This window comes from Macrobrachium nipponense, chromosome 38, assembly GCF_015104395.2.
Source record: "Macrobrachium nipponense isolate FS-2020 chromosome 38, ASM1510439v2, whole genome shotgun sequence".
Classification (NCBI taxonomy): domain Eukaryota; kingdom Metazoa; phylum Arthropoda; class Malacostraca; order Decapoda; family Palaemonidae; genus Macrobrachium; species Macrobrachium nipponense.
This window is the reverse complement of record NC_061098.1, coordinates 42920685-42936937: the sequence shown is the minus strand read 5'-3', so window position 1 is coordinate 42936937 and position 16253 is coordinate 42920685. Positions and strand designations below refer to the sequence as shown.

Here is a 16253-nt window from a genome sequence, read left to right as displayed (position 1 = left end):
AGGGTGACATTTTGTTCACAATGAATCCTTACATAGTATATATTTGCATATTAAACAACATATATGGCTTAATGCTTGTGTATATAAGTGCTAGAAAATTCATAGAAACACACACACACACACACACAATATATATATATATATATATATATATATATATATATATATTATATCTATATATATATATATATACATACACACACACACACACACATATACATATATATATATATATATATATATATATATATATATATATATATATATATATATATATATATATACTATATATATATAAACGAATGCAACAGGAAAATGAGAGGCAGAAATCCAAGCGCTTTCGTCTTAATTAAGAGATTGTCGAGGAATTCCTGCCTATCATTTCCTGCGGTATTCGCTCAGTTAATGAAGGCTCGTGCATCTACTGTGATTTTTTTAATCATATATATATATATATATATATATATATATATATATATATATATATATATATATATATATATATCTAATAAAAGGAGCCCATAAAAACACCAAAATGTAGAGAGAAAAGTACTATATTTCAGAGTCTGCTGTCTCTGAAATATAGTACTTTTTTTCTCATACTTTTTGGTGTATTATGGGCTCCTTTTATTAGATGGAATTCTGATGTTACAGAACCTTTTTGCCTGTCATATATATATATATATATATATATATATATATATATCTATATATATATATATATATATATATATATATATATATATATATATATGTATATATATATATATATATATATATATATATATATATATATATATATATATATATATATATATATATATATATATATATATATATATATATATATATATATATATATATATATATATATATATATATATATATATATATATATATACATATATAAATATATATATTTCAATATCTCAACCATAACCTCCTTCCCATCACATCAAACTTACTTCCGAGATATACGTCTAAACAGTTCTTTCCGCCCTCTAACACAAGTATAGAATTCCTACCAACCAGCCCATCATCAAAGCAGCCCTAACAAGTCAGTCCCTCCCGCCACCGAGGCCTCCACAGGGAGAGGGCTGACCACATATCCCCCGAGACGAAGAGATGGAGCGTCAGGAGTCGTCTCTTGGTGGTGCCAAGTGTCCAAGACGACGGTCAACAGTACACCTGTCGCGCCCTCCATCCCACGTTCGCCAGGTCCCACAAGGCGCTGGTGGATTCGGTCACCCTCTCGGTCTTACGTGAGTACCACAGCCCCTTCTGTCTCTGGTGGCACAAGAAAGCGGCAATGGGATTGTGTCTGGTATTGTGAGTGTGACTGTGGTGGGATTGTTCCTTGTGATGTTTGGATGTTGGGCTGAAAGTCTGGAAGGGTAAAGAAAGAAGAAGAATTAGGATGATTGTTTTAGAATGATTTTCCTTTACCCGATACATATTTTTCCATGATTCATCTCGTTTTCAGTTGAGCAACATGAAGTTTGTTATCATAAATATAGTAATAAAATAAAATAATATCAAACTTCTCTTTTTAAGATAAAAAAAAAAAAAAACACAAATACGAAACTTTTCACGATTTCCTTTCTGCTAATTGGTCCTTCGATCTTTTCTTGAAGTTTCCTCACCCAGTTTTATGCTTCTTATTTGTGGAATATCTTCTTTGTGCAAAGTATCTTCACTATATCTTTTTAATGATTTTAAATATCCTTTTCTTGAATTGTCTCTATTCTTGGGTTGTTTTTCAAATTCTTTTATTGTCGTACCATAAACTAAATAGAAAACACTTCATTTGTATTACACCTCCCATTATTGAATCTTTTTCTGAATTTGTTCTATGTCCACATCCCGAATTATTCACTCTGTTGCGTTCAAAATGTCCTCTGGGCAGCGTATGTGGGTCTTACTGCTGTCTGCCTGATTATGATTTCTGCTCATTGTAAAAGTAAAGGAACCTATGGTCGCTTACATAAAGTCTAGTGTGATATTCCTGATTCTGTTCCGATGATTCCTACTAATTGAAAAAATGGGCCGTTTATCAATAGATCTGCTCGAAAATGAAGTATTGGTGGGAGCTCCAGGGAATTCCAAGGGTAATCTCCATTAGTCTGCAATACTTTGAGTCTGTCTTCCCTGAATGCATGTGCCTGTTTATTCTTGTACTTTTTAACTTGTTCTCTTTCTACAGCTGGGAAATGGTTCTTGGGCGAGACGAGATTTTACTTGATAAAGAATATTTGGGATGTTCTCTTAGTACGGGTTCATCTCCTCATTTGGGATAATGATAATAATTGATAATTAATAATAATAATAGGCTAATTTTATATAATTTTCATAAAAAAAATTTCTAAGTAGTCGAGATCTTTCGAGAAACTGCTTGATTCTCCTTCTAGTTCTAATTAATAATAATAATAATAATAATAATAATAATAATAATAATAATAATAATAATAATAATAATAATAAAATGAAAAGAAAACTTCTAGGTATTCCAATCTGAAAACATCGCCTCCCCTGAGAACTTTGTTCCACCAACTCCACGCAAATCCCTCAGCTCGGGAGGAACCATTCTCACAAACTCTCTCTCTCTCTCTCTCTCTCTCTCTCTCTCTCTCTCTCTCAGACCCTCCCAAGGCCCCAGTCATCACGGGATACACACCAGGCCACATTCTGAAGGAGGGCGAACTCCTGTCCCTATCCTGCCGATCCACGGGCGGGAACCCACGCCCGCAACTCTCCTGGTACAGAGACGGGCGTTTACTGCAGCAGCACCCGAATATCACCCACTCGTCGAAGGCCGCCTCCGAAGACGGAGGAGAGGCGGAAGCCGCCCTTCGGTGGGCGGTGACGGGAGAAGACGACGGCGCCCGTTACGAATGCAGAGCCCAGAACGAAGTCTCGCGCGGACTCCTGCTTGCGGATGACGTCACGCTTAGCGTTCTCTGTGAGTATATAGTGAAGGAAGTCCTTCGCTGTAAGTCCTACTGCGTGTTTAGTTTTCTAAAAGTATTCTATATATATATATATATTATATATATATATATAATATATATATATATATATATATATGTAATGATAAATGCATACTATAAATATATGTGTATAAGCGAATACCACAGGAAAATGATAGGCAGAAATCCAAGCGCTTTCGTTTTTATTAGGACGAAAGCGCTTGTATTTTTGCCTATCATTTTCCTGTGGTATTTGCTTTTTTAATATATAGATATGTGAATTGAGTGACCTAAACCTTATCGTTTAAATGTATAAAAAGTACAGGCAAGTTTTTTTTTCATTTAAAGTCCTGAAACTCACGCAATCAAAATTCATATTGTTCATTTCGTTATTTTAATATCAGTAAGATTCCTTTTCGCGCTACGTATGATTCATATACTTTCAGAGATAGGTGGTCATGCTTTTCCATAGGAAAGCTTTAGCTAATAAAATATCTATTAAAAAAATAGTTGATCATGTATATTCCATCTGGAAAGTTTTAGGCAACGATACATTATTCAGAATGTTGCGAAAGATCTCAGTGGGAATCAGATTTGGTTATCTGCAAAGTGATCTGGATTTCAGAATTCCCATTCCCTCTTGTGCTTTAAAGACAGACCGTCACGGGTCGAAATAACGGGTCCGTCCGTCGCAACGGCTGGTCGGGAGTTCGTCCTCAAGTGTGTCACTTCAAAGGCCAACCCGGTCGCCTCCATCACCTGGATGGTTCATGGTAGGTGTCTTTCCTCTTGGCATTTATTGTCACTCAGGGTCTCTCTCTCTCTCTCTCTCTCTCTCTCTCTCTCTCTCTCTCTCTCTCTCTGCTGTTTTATTTCTTGTTTTCGACGTAAACTTCTGTTGTTAGAACCGCTCTGACTTTAGTTTGATTGGATGTCTTCATTGAAATTCTTTTCCCAATTCTTCGGGAGTGAATAACGCGGAGTATATATCCAAAATCATTCAATGAATTACTAGTTATTGTATAAAACTGTTCCCTTTCCTGAAAAACGAATCGAAATATTTCTCTGCTGAATTTTTTTCTCATTCATAATATGAAAGTCTATCGTCCATTGTTCAATAGATTTTTATTAATTTAATCAATAAAACAGGAAAGAAATCATGAAATGCAAGAAACAGAATTAAAAAAAGAAGAAGTAAGGAATAGGTAACCTCAACAGACACAGAACCTCATCAAGAGAGAAAAGGAAAACTGTTCAGGCTTCAGGCGAAGCCCAACTGAACTGAAGACGTCAGGGGCAGACCCATTTGATCTCAGGATCTGTCTCTCGTCGCTCAGAAAACGACTCGTCTGAAGTTCTAGGCCTTTTTTTTTTTCTCTTCCGTCTTGTGTAGGAGTCAAGGTGGCCCCAGTATCCTCTGTGGTCAGCGAGGCTGATGGTGGAGGCTGGGTGACCTCTTCTGACCTCAAGTATCACCTAGAAAGGTCAATAAAGCTATCGGAGATCACGGTGCAGTGCCAAGCGAGGAATGGTGTCAGCGAAGAGGCCGTCACTGAAACCAGGGTCATCAGCATCATGAGTGAGTTCTAAGGTCAATGGAGTCCTAGAATCGCACAGAGGTGGAAGTTCATTGCACTTGTTCCTATTTCTGCTTTCGTAGTCGCTTTCTTTCACTGATTTTACTCATATTCAGATGTTTATTAAATGACTCTTTGCTTTGCAATGTTATTTATTCGAATATAATCCATTGTTGTTTGCATAAATATTTATCTCTTTGATTAAATGAAGGAAGCTCATACTGGACTAGACACTAACCGCTTTGTATGAATGAACAGAGATGTGGCTGTTATAGATGGAACACCTCACAGTCAATACAGATTTGGGTACATCATGAATGAGCAGTTATGTGGCTGTTATAGATGGAACACCTCATAGACACATACAGATTTGGGTACATCATGAATGAGCAGTTATTAGGCTGTTATAGATGGAACACCTGATACAAAAATACAGATTTAGGTACATATGAATGTGCAGTTATGTGGCTGTTATAGGTGGAACACCTCACAGACACATACATGCATGGGTCAGTGATCAGTGTAGTAAAAGCAAAAGTTACTGGTCAGAGTCGTTCTTATCCTATGACTGGAGAGCATTATTGTCTTACCGTGGAAATATCTTCTATTTTTTCTAGCAAGGGCATCCTTCTTATTTTCAATGATAGCCTGTTGTATTGTTATTACTGTGCAGACTAATATGTGGAAAAGTGAACAGAACTTAAACGTCTGATTATGGGATGGATGTGTGATGGAAGGATTTGGGGAGTAGCACTTAATGTGTCAAGATGGCCGAGGAAGCAGATGAAAAGTGGAACTTCCTTAGTTCGAGGACTGCGTGAGTCACCGGATGTGGCAGTTAAGGAGATTCTGATGATGAGTGTACACGGACATGAAATGGTTAGAAACTTATGCGGAAAAGTGGTTCCAGGGAGATTTCCAATATACTGTTGGATTTGTCTGGAGGGCGAGAAAGGATGGCTGTTCTGGATGACCTGAATCCAGAGATAAGGAAACCCACAAGATTACTGAGTATAAGTTGTTTATTTGTAAGTATTTACATGGGATTTTACTTAAAACTCGAGTACTTTCAGGCCCTAACTGTGGCCCTTTCTCAAGAGATGTGCAGTTGGTCAGACTGGGTCAAAGCCCAGTAGTCTTCTAGGACTTAACCCAGTCTGACCACCTTCACATCTCTTGAGAAAGGGCCACAGTTAGGGCCTGAAAGTACTCGAGTTTAAGTGAAATACTTATGTAAATACTTATAAGTAAACAAGCTATACTCAGTGATCTTGTTGGCTTCTTTTTCCATATGCACTGAGTTCTTAAAAGGTATGCGACTAAGAAGAGTCTTGCAGGAATACGTCCTGTAAGAAGGTTGATTGTTGCATATACTATGATTTTCCAAGGAAATAAATTTTCATATGGATTCTTGTGAAAGAGGAAATGGCAAAGAAAAGAATTAGTGTTTTGGTTAATTTTTTTTAGTTTAAGGTAATAGAGAATAAGATAATCGAATGTGATAATCGTTGGAACAGGAGCTGCTGGATGTGTATTTGATGAATACCCGATCAAATTCAAATGAAAATGAAACTTTCATTTAGAGAAGAAAGGTTGAAAATATGATCATATATTCCATCAAGAAACACGAACAGAAAAGAAACATTTAGCAAGAAAAGCTTAAAAGAAGAATAGGGATATCGATGGGGTTGGGATGGAAGACAGTGATATAGAAGTATTTAAGTCGACATATGCAGAGTTTTAGGTAAGAATGAAATCAGTATGAAGTGCTTGTACCTATATGGATATAGGAAGCTAGTGAAAACAGTCAATGGCAATAATTAAAAAATAATATATAATTATTGTAAGCAAATGGGTGATTTGCAGTCATTACAGAACTAGAGATATGGGAAAAGGAGTGGGGTATGATGAAAGTTTATGCATATACTAAGCAAATATTTCAAGGTAACAAAAATCAAAGATAAGGAAATGACGGCAGAGAGGAATGAGATAAGGAAGGGCGTCTGCAGATGAGGAAACATCTGGAAAGAATCGGTCATATTTTGACAGAGGCAACATTTGAATATTAGATGCAAGGGGCCGTGGGTGTGGGTGTGGGCGAGAGGTAGAGCTGAATAATGCTCAAGTAAAAAGTTAAAGTTAGTAGTTTCAGTCCTCCACCAGGCTACTGCTTCGGGCGGAAGTCAGATAATCTTAATTTGAGAATGTTTGTGGAAGTAATGGTTGGGAGGAATATGGTATTTCTATAGAAGCAATCCGCGGTGGCCTAGACTATGGCAATTGACGTTTTTCCTATGATATTTTACCCAATGAACAAGAATTTAAAGTAATATTTGTTATTTCGGACGACTGTAATTAAACCCGCAAGGGCTCGTACTAAACACGGCGGTAATTCTTCAGAAGCAAGCCGCATCACCAGTTTCTAAAAGACAATTAACAATCCTTCATTTAATGGTGTTTTTTCAGTGAATGTCATCTTGTTTTCTAGAGGAAATGTTATTTTAACCCCCTTTTCCACCCAACAAGCTTGGGGGCCCCCAGTTGGGAAACGGGGGTTTTGCGTGGGGAAATACCAGAAAGGAGTGCTTTGCAGCAATAATAATTGGGAGCACCTACAGATTCGCGGGCCCAATCGACCGCCAACCGAAATCGGCGGAAGAACACCAAAACCAATATGGCGGTGATACCAAAACAACAACAAACAAAGTAGGGAGTGACTACATATCCCCGACGATCGATTTGTGTGTGCTGTCAGTAAGGCTGTGGCGGAACGGCGCTTCGCGCCTTATCCGCATATTTAAAGATTCTTGGCAAGCACGGCATGTACTGGCAAGAAGTAATGTTGCGCTGCACGCACTAGCCACAGGGGTTACAGTAAGGCTACTTACCGTGGCGGATCACACCTAAAGGCATTCCTGTTGTAGTCGATCCGACAAATAGCTCCACAACACTCGCAGATTTTTTGCTTTAGAGTTAAATTATGTCTTTGAGCATATTCAATCACAACTTCTTTACCACCACTAGACAAATAATGATAAAATTCACCGTAACCCACATTGCACTGCAAACAATCGGTAGGAAATCGAAGGTCTCTGTCAAAATTAATGCCAGAAGGGCCAACCACTGCCTCTGCCATAGCTACAGGAAGACAAAATGCCGGTTTTTGCTTCATTATTCGAGTATTCAGTCAAACAAGGATACCAGTGGACACTGGACAGGTAACTTTATTACTCCGCTGAAATGCTAGTGAAACTTAGTTTTCGACTAAAGTCGTTCGTAATTGGTTATGAAACCCATGACGTCATAACGATGTCACACCTCTCAGCCAATAATAAGTAACTGGAACTGCTTTTGTTTGTGTAAGAAAGTAATTTAGAGGGCTCATTAAAAGTAAACATTACCGTAGAGGAAACACCTCTCCCGACTTAGGAAAAATTCGAGGTAAAAACTTATCAAGCTCATTTAATTCCACCACGTTCAATCTTTCATATAATGACTATACTTTTTATATTGCTTTTAACATCCTCTTTCCATGTAGGTGATTATTTATTTTAATATCCAGTGCGGAGTGCTTCTGAAGTATTACCTTTAGGACTGGCCCCTGGGGGTTAATTACAGTCGTCCGAATAAATATTACTTAAAGTTATTGTTCAGTAGGTAAAACTGCTTAGAAAAACCGCAACTGCCATAGTCTGGGCCGCCGTGGATAGGTACCCTAGATCTACCGGGAATATTACTAAAGCAATCACGGTTTAGGAATAATTCTGAAAAATGTAAGGCACTGCTCGGGTGGCAAAGAAGATGGTGCATAGCAGTGGGGAAAAGGACTGAGTGGCTGACCAGGAAATGTTAAGTATAAAAGGTATAGTATAATGGTATAATGGTGGAATGGTAAAGGAGATAGAGGAAACCTTGAAATTCATAGGTACAAACAATTCATCCATTTTACCAGGGCGAGTTTACTGTAGGATTTTGTTGCGATAAAACAGACTAGGCCAAAACTGACTCGTAAAGGAATATTAGTATGTGTTAACACTATGAAGATGGCGAAACGACTTGAGTTGTTGTTGATGAATGATTTGAGAGAAGTTTGATGATAAAGAAAAAACTGATTATAACAAAACTGAACTAACAGAGATGTCATGTGGAGGGTATTGAAGAGGTGCGGAGCGCCAAAGTAATTGACATGTGGAAAGCAAAGCAATACAGCAGATGTTAACATCACTAAGTACAAAACAGTATTCTGAGATTAGGTTTTACAGTTGAGTGGATATGCGATATGATGAAAGGAGTCATGACAGAGCTCACGGAAAGGATTTGAGAGTTCAGACACTGGGACTGAAGAAGGGATCGTGAATGGTAAGGAATGTCTCTTACAGCAAGAAGTTACAGTCGTCAATGGGCTGAAGAGATAATTGATTGTAAGACTGTGAAAGTTAACTGATTCATCCTGGTATTTAGGAGTTATTGCAAACAGTGATAGGAAGACGAAAGAAGAGGTGAGTTAATTAGCAATTGGTACAACGAATAGATGACCCAAAGACATGTAGAGGAAATAAGTGTTCATGTAATTCAGACTTCGAATGCCTGAAGCGAGTGAGCCAACTCTTCCTAGTGAAAGTTTAACGTAAATGAAAGCCAAAGAGCAACCAAGGCCGAGAATAATGTTGTTTACATGGCATATTCAAAATACGAAAGATGGAAAAGGAACTATGAAGATATGATAATAAGATAATTCAAACTTGTTCCTCGTGCCAGAAAATGTGAAGATGATAAGTTTGTTCGCAGAATGTATTAGTCTGAAGTAGAAGAGAATTTGATTAGTTTCCACTGGGGGAGATACTGGAATAGGAAGGTTTTAACATCCAGGAAATATGACTGTGTTTGCGAAGGGATAAAATGCGTTGCTGGTGAGCTTTCTGTTAGGTGTATGGAATGGCCTCTGATGAAAAAAATGGATAGCCCTGTTTTTCTGATAACCGTAAAGTGCCCCTCTCTTTGCAGAGCCCCCCGGGCATCCCTTACTGAAGATAGAGGGCATGGAAGACTTGGTGGCAGGAGGGCGACTGATCGTCTTCTGCACCAGCGAGGGAGGCAACCCAAATCCGGGTATCACGTGGGTAGTTACTCAAAACTCTCCTCTGTTGGGATCTGTTGCAGGGGACAGGGGCACCAACATTGCCGGAGAATCTTGAATTGGCTCTTGAAGTTGCGTGCGAGTCTGGGAACAGATGTCGTGTCTGCCTATTTAGATGTTCCATTATTCCGTAGAATTTGCTTTTAACATTTAAGTCTTGTTTATAGTTTTAATCAGTTAAATCACTTATTAGATGTTGAAGCTCTATTCAGTTTTTTGTATTCGAGTTGGAAATGGATCCACTTCAGCGTCACTATTTAAAGTACCAGTATTAAGTCATGAATATACAAAAGAACGAGAGTTTTCACAAAGGAAATATCTGATCTGAAGAACTTACTTAGATAACAGCAAGACTGAAGTATCTGATTTGCCCGAACTTTGATGGTAAGGATTCATTGACCCACCAACAAACCTGATTTACATAAAAACAGCCATCTCTTAAGTGACCTCCAATTTTAAGAGAAAAATATAAATGATTTCTTTTGGCAGAATTTACAAAGACCGAAGGAAACTGGTATCCGATGTCATGCAAGAGGGAACCGTATCCAAAGCGCGGGCGTCGTTTGAGGTCACTGCTTCGGATAACGGGGTCAAGGTGACCTGTGAGGTCAGCAACCCTGCCCTCAAAACGCCCCTCGTGACTTCCACCAAGATAAGACTGAAATGTGAGTGGGATTATCCTCATTAAAGATTGCATGGGGCAAGCGACAACCCAGCTATGGATGCCGACCTTTTCTTATCCTTCGCCGTTTCTCAAAATCACCAATCTTTTATATATATATATATATATATATATATATAATATATATATATATATATATAATATATATATATATATATATATATATATATATATATATATAATAATATATATATATATATATATAAAGCCATATATAAATAATATGAAAACGATTTAAACACATTTCGAGTCTTCTTGTAAATGCGTTTGTTATCCTTATTTAGGTAACTTTTTATCAGTCATTCCCCTCATCACTCAACTATTTATTATTATTTTTTTCTTTTGTTAATAAGTGGGATCTCTTCTTTCTGTATTTCCCTTTCTTTCCTCTTGTTTCTTCCTAATGAACACCACATTCTTTGGAAGCTTGAATTTCAAGCCAATGGCCAATTTTTTTTGCTTGAAACCTTTTGCTTGCATGCACTCTTTGTTTATATTATGCAGCATTTATTATTCTTGAATGTTTTGGTACAATGTCGAAGCTTCCCTGGGAGAGAACGCACCCTCTACCCCTGCCTGTGTCTTGGAAGGGATTTGACACTGTCATAAGAGCAGTATTTGCAGAGATTCGTTGTGAGAGAACTTGTCAGGAAGATTTTTTTTTTTCTGTTTTCTTTTGTTCTTCACTCGATTGACTTCAGTGGCTGGTGCACTGAAATATATTCCTGCTCAAGAAGGCTGCCAGTTGTGGGATATCGAGAATCAAATATGTTAAGGTGAAACGTTATGTTCTTTTCAGAGCCACTGTAATTTATGAGTATAGACTATTTACTCACTATGTGATCAGGATCTGTTTATTCCTAAGTATACCTTGATTTGAATGCCTTATAGAAGAAATGTACTGGCCTATCTAAAAGAGAGACACTCCTTTAATTTTCGAAAAAAAGAATAAATGCCACTCTGTCGAGATGCCTCTGCGTAATTCTGTTTTATTGACTGCATGTTTACAAATTCCAAATATCTCAGACAACTGCAAGAAGTGGAAATTGACAATGACTGAATGGCTCAGGAGGCAGCAGGTCTTATTTGGACGGTTCTTATAGTTTGAAATGCAAAAAATGTTTTTCCAGTGATATTATGATGTTATTGCAGCGGAATCATTTTTGAACTTTTTAGAAGTGATTTGACAATCAGAATTTTGAAATTATTTTTAAGTGAAACACAAATACCTCGGCGTAATTTGCGTCTACTTTCTTGTCATTGGTTTGTTTCTATTCCAGAAAAGAAGCCACTTTTTCTCTCCGTCCTCAGATCTTCAAGACTACTGAGGCTAGAGGGCTGCAAATTGGTATGTTGATCATCCACCCTCCAGTCATCAAACAGACCAAATTGCAGCCTTCTAGCCTCAGCAGTTTTTTTTTTTATTGAAGGATAAAATTAGCCATGATCGTGCGTCTGAGACCGCTATAGGTGCAAACAACAAAGGCCATCACCGGTCCGTGCCTGAAAGTTCCATACAACATTATACGCTGTACAGAAAACTTTTTACTTCTCCCAAAACTAAAATTTAGAGAGACTGGATTTGTATTCATTTCTTGCTCTACTTTCTTGTGATGAGCTTTTACCTGATCAATACCTGTAATGAGCCGGTGAGAATTCCTCGTCAAAATGCTCTTCCATTTCGGCCCGATCCACTGTCATAACATCTGCTTTCCTGTCCTTTGGACTACAACGCGAGAGACGGAACTCCAGTCGTATTTGAATATCATTTCCCCCACGGATTCCCTCGACATACCCCCCACATTTTATTACACGTCTCCATCACTACATCGTTCGCGAATGGTACGGAACTTCGCCGCCGTCCTCGGAGACAGGAACTCTTGTATTTGCGATGAATTAGCGGAGTCCCGAGTTTTGCGGAGTCCAAAGCGAAATATAATTGTCCCGAAGGCATAAGAGAGCAGAATATGGCCCGCCATTGCAGCGACCTGCTGGGTTTAATTTTTGTCTCAGTTGAAGAATTTCCTTCTTCTTCTTCTTCTTCTTCTTTGATTTGGCTTGCCTGTGAAACTAAGAGTAACTGGAGTTGTTTTTCTTCTGAGAGTTCTCTCTGTCGAGATTCTTGTAGTTATGTTTATATTAATTTCTAGTCTTGTTTTACTTAACGTAATGCAAGTAATTTAACGACTGTTTCATCTTTTGTTTACATAATATAAATGCAACCTGCGACCACTATTTGTTTAGTTACTTTTATTGTTTTTTTGCCAGCAAGGTATCAAGTCTAATATATTATGTTTATTATTATTAACTATTATTATTATTATTATTATTATTATTATTATTATTATTATTATTATTATTATTATTATTATTATTATTATTATTCAGTAGATAAAAGCTATTCGTATGGAACAAGCCCACAAAAGAGGCCATTATCTCGAAATTCAAACTTCCAAAGAATATCAAGTTATTCATCAGGAAGAAGCAAGAGGAAGTAAACGGAAATCCTGGAAGAAGTGACCCACTTATTAAAAAAAGAAGAAGAAAAGAAAATATTAGTAAATAGATAAAAATGTATTAAGAATTAAGAAGAAGAGTATTAGGTTAGTAGTATATTGCATCTCCGCTTGAACTTCTGAAGAAGTTCCAATTGCAAGACATCCTCTGGGAGGATGTTCCACAGTCCAACGTTCCACAGTCCAACGTTCCACAGTCCAACGGTGTGAGGAATAAAGGACCTCTAGAACTAAGAAGTTCGACAGTAAGGCAAATTTAATGCATATTAATGTTGCTGTTCAAAGAGTCTGGTTGGTCTCGGCAGATGGATTTAGCGTAAATGTTTTTTTAATCGTTGATATTATATACCAAGTTTCATTTGGTACTCATTGTTGTTACTTGCTTAACAATGTTTTAGCTTCGAATAATGATGATCTTAGATTCCTGTTTTAAAGACACAATTGCCTATTAACTATTAGATTATTTTTTCTCTTCTCGTTTTATTTAAAAATAGTCTTGACAAAACTGTGAAAGATATAGAAGCGCTGGGACGGAACTTCTGCTTCTTTTTCGCTTCATGGTAAAAAATTGTAATCTTCACCTTTATATATATATATATATATATATATATACATATATATATATATATATATATATATATATATATATATATATATATACACACATATATATATATATATATATATATATATATATATATATATATATATCACACATGTGTGTGTGTGTGTGTGTGTATTAAGCTACAAAGTCCTACAATATCCAATTAGCTCTATCTCGGAATTGATATAGTTTCATATATGTTAACCCAAGAGGAATTTTTCAGCTGATAATAATTTCGTCCTCTCTTGGGTTAACATTTAATATGCATATATATATATATATATATATATATATATATATATATATATATATATATATATATATATATATATATATATATATATATATATATTATATATATATATATATAGATATATATATATATATATATATAGATAGATATATATATATATAGTATATATATATATATATATATATATATATATATATATATATATCTATCTATATATATATATATATATATATATATATATATATATATATATATATATATATATATATATATATATATATATATATGCATATTAAATGTTAACCCAAGAGAGGACGAAATTATTATCAGCTGAAAAATTCCTCTTGGGTTAACATATATGAAACTATACAATTCCGAGATAGAGCTAATTGGATATTGTAGGACATTTGTAGCTTAATACACACACACACACACACACACACACACATATATATATATATATATTATATATATATATATATATATATATATATATATATATATATATATATATATATATATATATATATATATATACAGTAAGTCCTCGGGTTACGCCGGTCTCGACTTACGATGTTTCATGGTTACGAACGCGCCCCATAAAAATATAAAAAATAATATTTTGCGTCGTTCCGTCTTACGCGGTTTAGCGTCGTAAAGCAACGTAAACAAACGCGAACTAGTTCCGGCGCACGGTGGAAGAATACGCTTTGTGGGGGAGAGGACGGCTTCGCTTCGCTACGCTCATTCCTCGCCCATACGCCATTTTGGTTGTTTACACTGCCTCTCTCTCCCTCGTGTGTATCGTTTTTGTAACTTTTTGCTCTTTGTTATGGCTCCCAAGCGCAAGGCGGACTCTTCTGAAGGTAGTGCATCGAAGAAAAGAAAGGCCATCACCATGGAAATTAAAGTGGACATTATAAAGCGATCCTGAGAAGGGAGAAACGCCAACAAACATTGGCCGCTCGCTTGGCCTTAGCCGTTCGACCGTTGCTACCATTATCAAAGATAAAGAGCGCATCGTTGAACATGTGAAAGGATCTGCTCCTATGAAAGCGCCAGTGATAACTAAGCAGCGTAGTGGTCTAATAATTGAAATGGAAAGGTATTGGTGCTTGGTTGGAAGACCAAAATCAACGGGCGTATCCCAGTCAGCCTTATGGTGATTCAGGAGAAGGCGAAAAGATTGTTTGAAGCGTTGAAAAAAGAAAAGGGGGAGGGAAGTGAAAGTGAAGAGTTTGTGGCTAGTAGGGGTTGGTTTATGCGATTTAAGGCTCGGCCAATTACCATAACCTTAAAGTGCAAGGTGAAGCTGCTAGTGGGGATGAGAAAGCAGCGAGTGTTGAATTTCCTAAAGCGTTGTCTGAGATAATTAAGGGAGGGGGTTATTCTGCTCAGCAATGTTTAACGTAGACGAGACAGGTTGTTTTGGAAAACGTAAGCCTAAACCGCACTTACATCGCCAAGGAGGAGAAGTCAGCACCCGGTCATAAAGCCAGCAAGGAGAGGCTAACTTTACTTCTTGGGGGTAATGCTGCTGGCGACTTCAAACTGAAGCCCTTGTTGGTGTATCAGGCTGAAAATCCAAGGGCACTCAAGGGCATTTGGAAGGGTCAACTACCAGTAATTTGGAAGTCCAACAAGAAGGCATGGGTGACACTTGCAGTGTTTGAGGACTGGTTCGTAAACCAGTATTTTAAGAAGGTAGAGAGGCCTGCAGGAGATCCTGTACCCTCTACCTCAGCTGCCTCTGCTAATCCAGACTCGCCTGCCCCACAATCTCCAGCACCTTCTGAATGTTCTGCTAACCCAGAATCACCTGCCCCAGTATCTCCAGCACCTTCTGTAGGTTCTGCCTCACCTAAAGACTCACCTGCCCCACATCTCCAGTAGTATGTTCTGCCTCACCTCAAGAATCACCTGCCTCAGCATCTCCAGTAGTATGTTCTGCCTCACCTCAAGAATCACCATGCCTCAGCATCTCAGTAGTAGTTCTGCCTCACCTCAAGATCACCTGCCTCAGCATCTCCAGCAACTTCTGGAGGTTCTTTTTCTCTTCACTAACCTCCCCCAGTCTCTCCAGCACCGCAGCTTCCTCTCCAGTGTGCAAGCCAATCAAATTAATAAAGGTAAGGAATTGTTCTCTCGTTGTTATTGATAGGTATTTACATTAAATCATGTGGTATTTTTCAATGTTCCGACTTACGCTGAAAATCGTGTTACGACGCATCTTAAGAACGGATCAACGTCGTAACTCGAGGACCCCCTGTATATATATATATATATATATATATATATATATATGTATATGACTGGTAAAAATGTTCTGTTACAACAGAAATTCCATCTAATAAAAGGAGCCCATAAAAACGCCAAAATATAGAGAGAAAATTTCTATATTTCAGAGACTGCTGTCTCTTTCTCAGCAGTCTCTGAAATAAAGTCTTTTCTCTTTATATTTTGGCGTTTTTATGGGCTCCTTTTATTATTATTTTATTCTTATTATATATATATATAT

General features: G+C 37.1%; 1 protein-coding gene across 1 annotated transcript in view; it reads left to right on the top strand.

Annotated features, from left to right (window-relative positions):
* LOC135209819 (nephrin-like) overlaps window positions 1–10424 on the top strand; it is a 164551-nt gene extending 154127 nt beyond the window's left edge. The window contains exons 8-13 of the mRNA XM_064242591.1: window positions 1080–1262; window positions 2639–2959; window positions 3620–3739; window positions 4360–4545; window positions 9548–9659; window positions 10170–10424. Of these exons, the coding sequence (XP_064098661.1) occupies window positions 1080–1262; window positions 2639–2959; window positions 3620–3739; window positions 4360–4545; window positions 9548–9659; window positions 10170–10368 (1121 nt within the window). The 3' untranslated portion in view covers window positions 10369–10424. The remainder of the gene's footprint in view (window positions 1–1079; window positions 1263–2638; window positions 2960–3619; window positions 3740–4359; window positions 4546–9547; window positions 9660–10169) is intronic.
* The last annotated feature ends 5829 nt before the right edge of the window (window positions 10425–16253 follow it).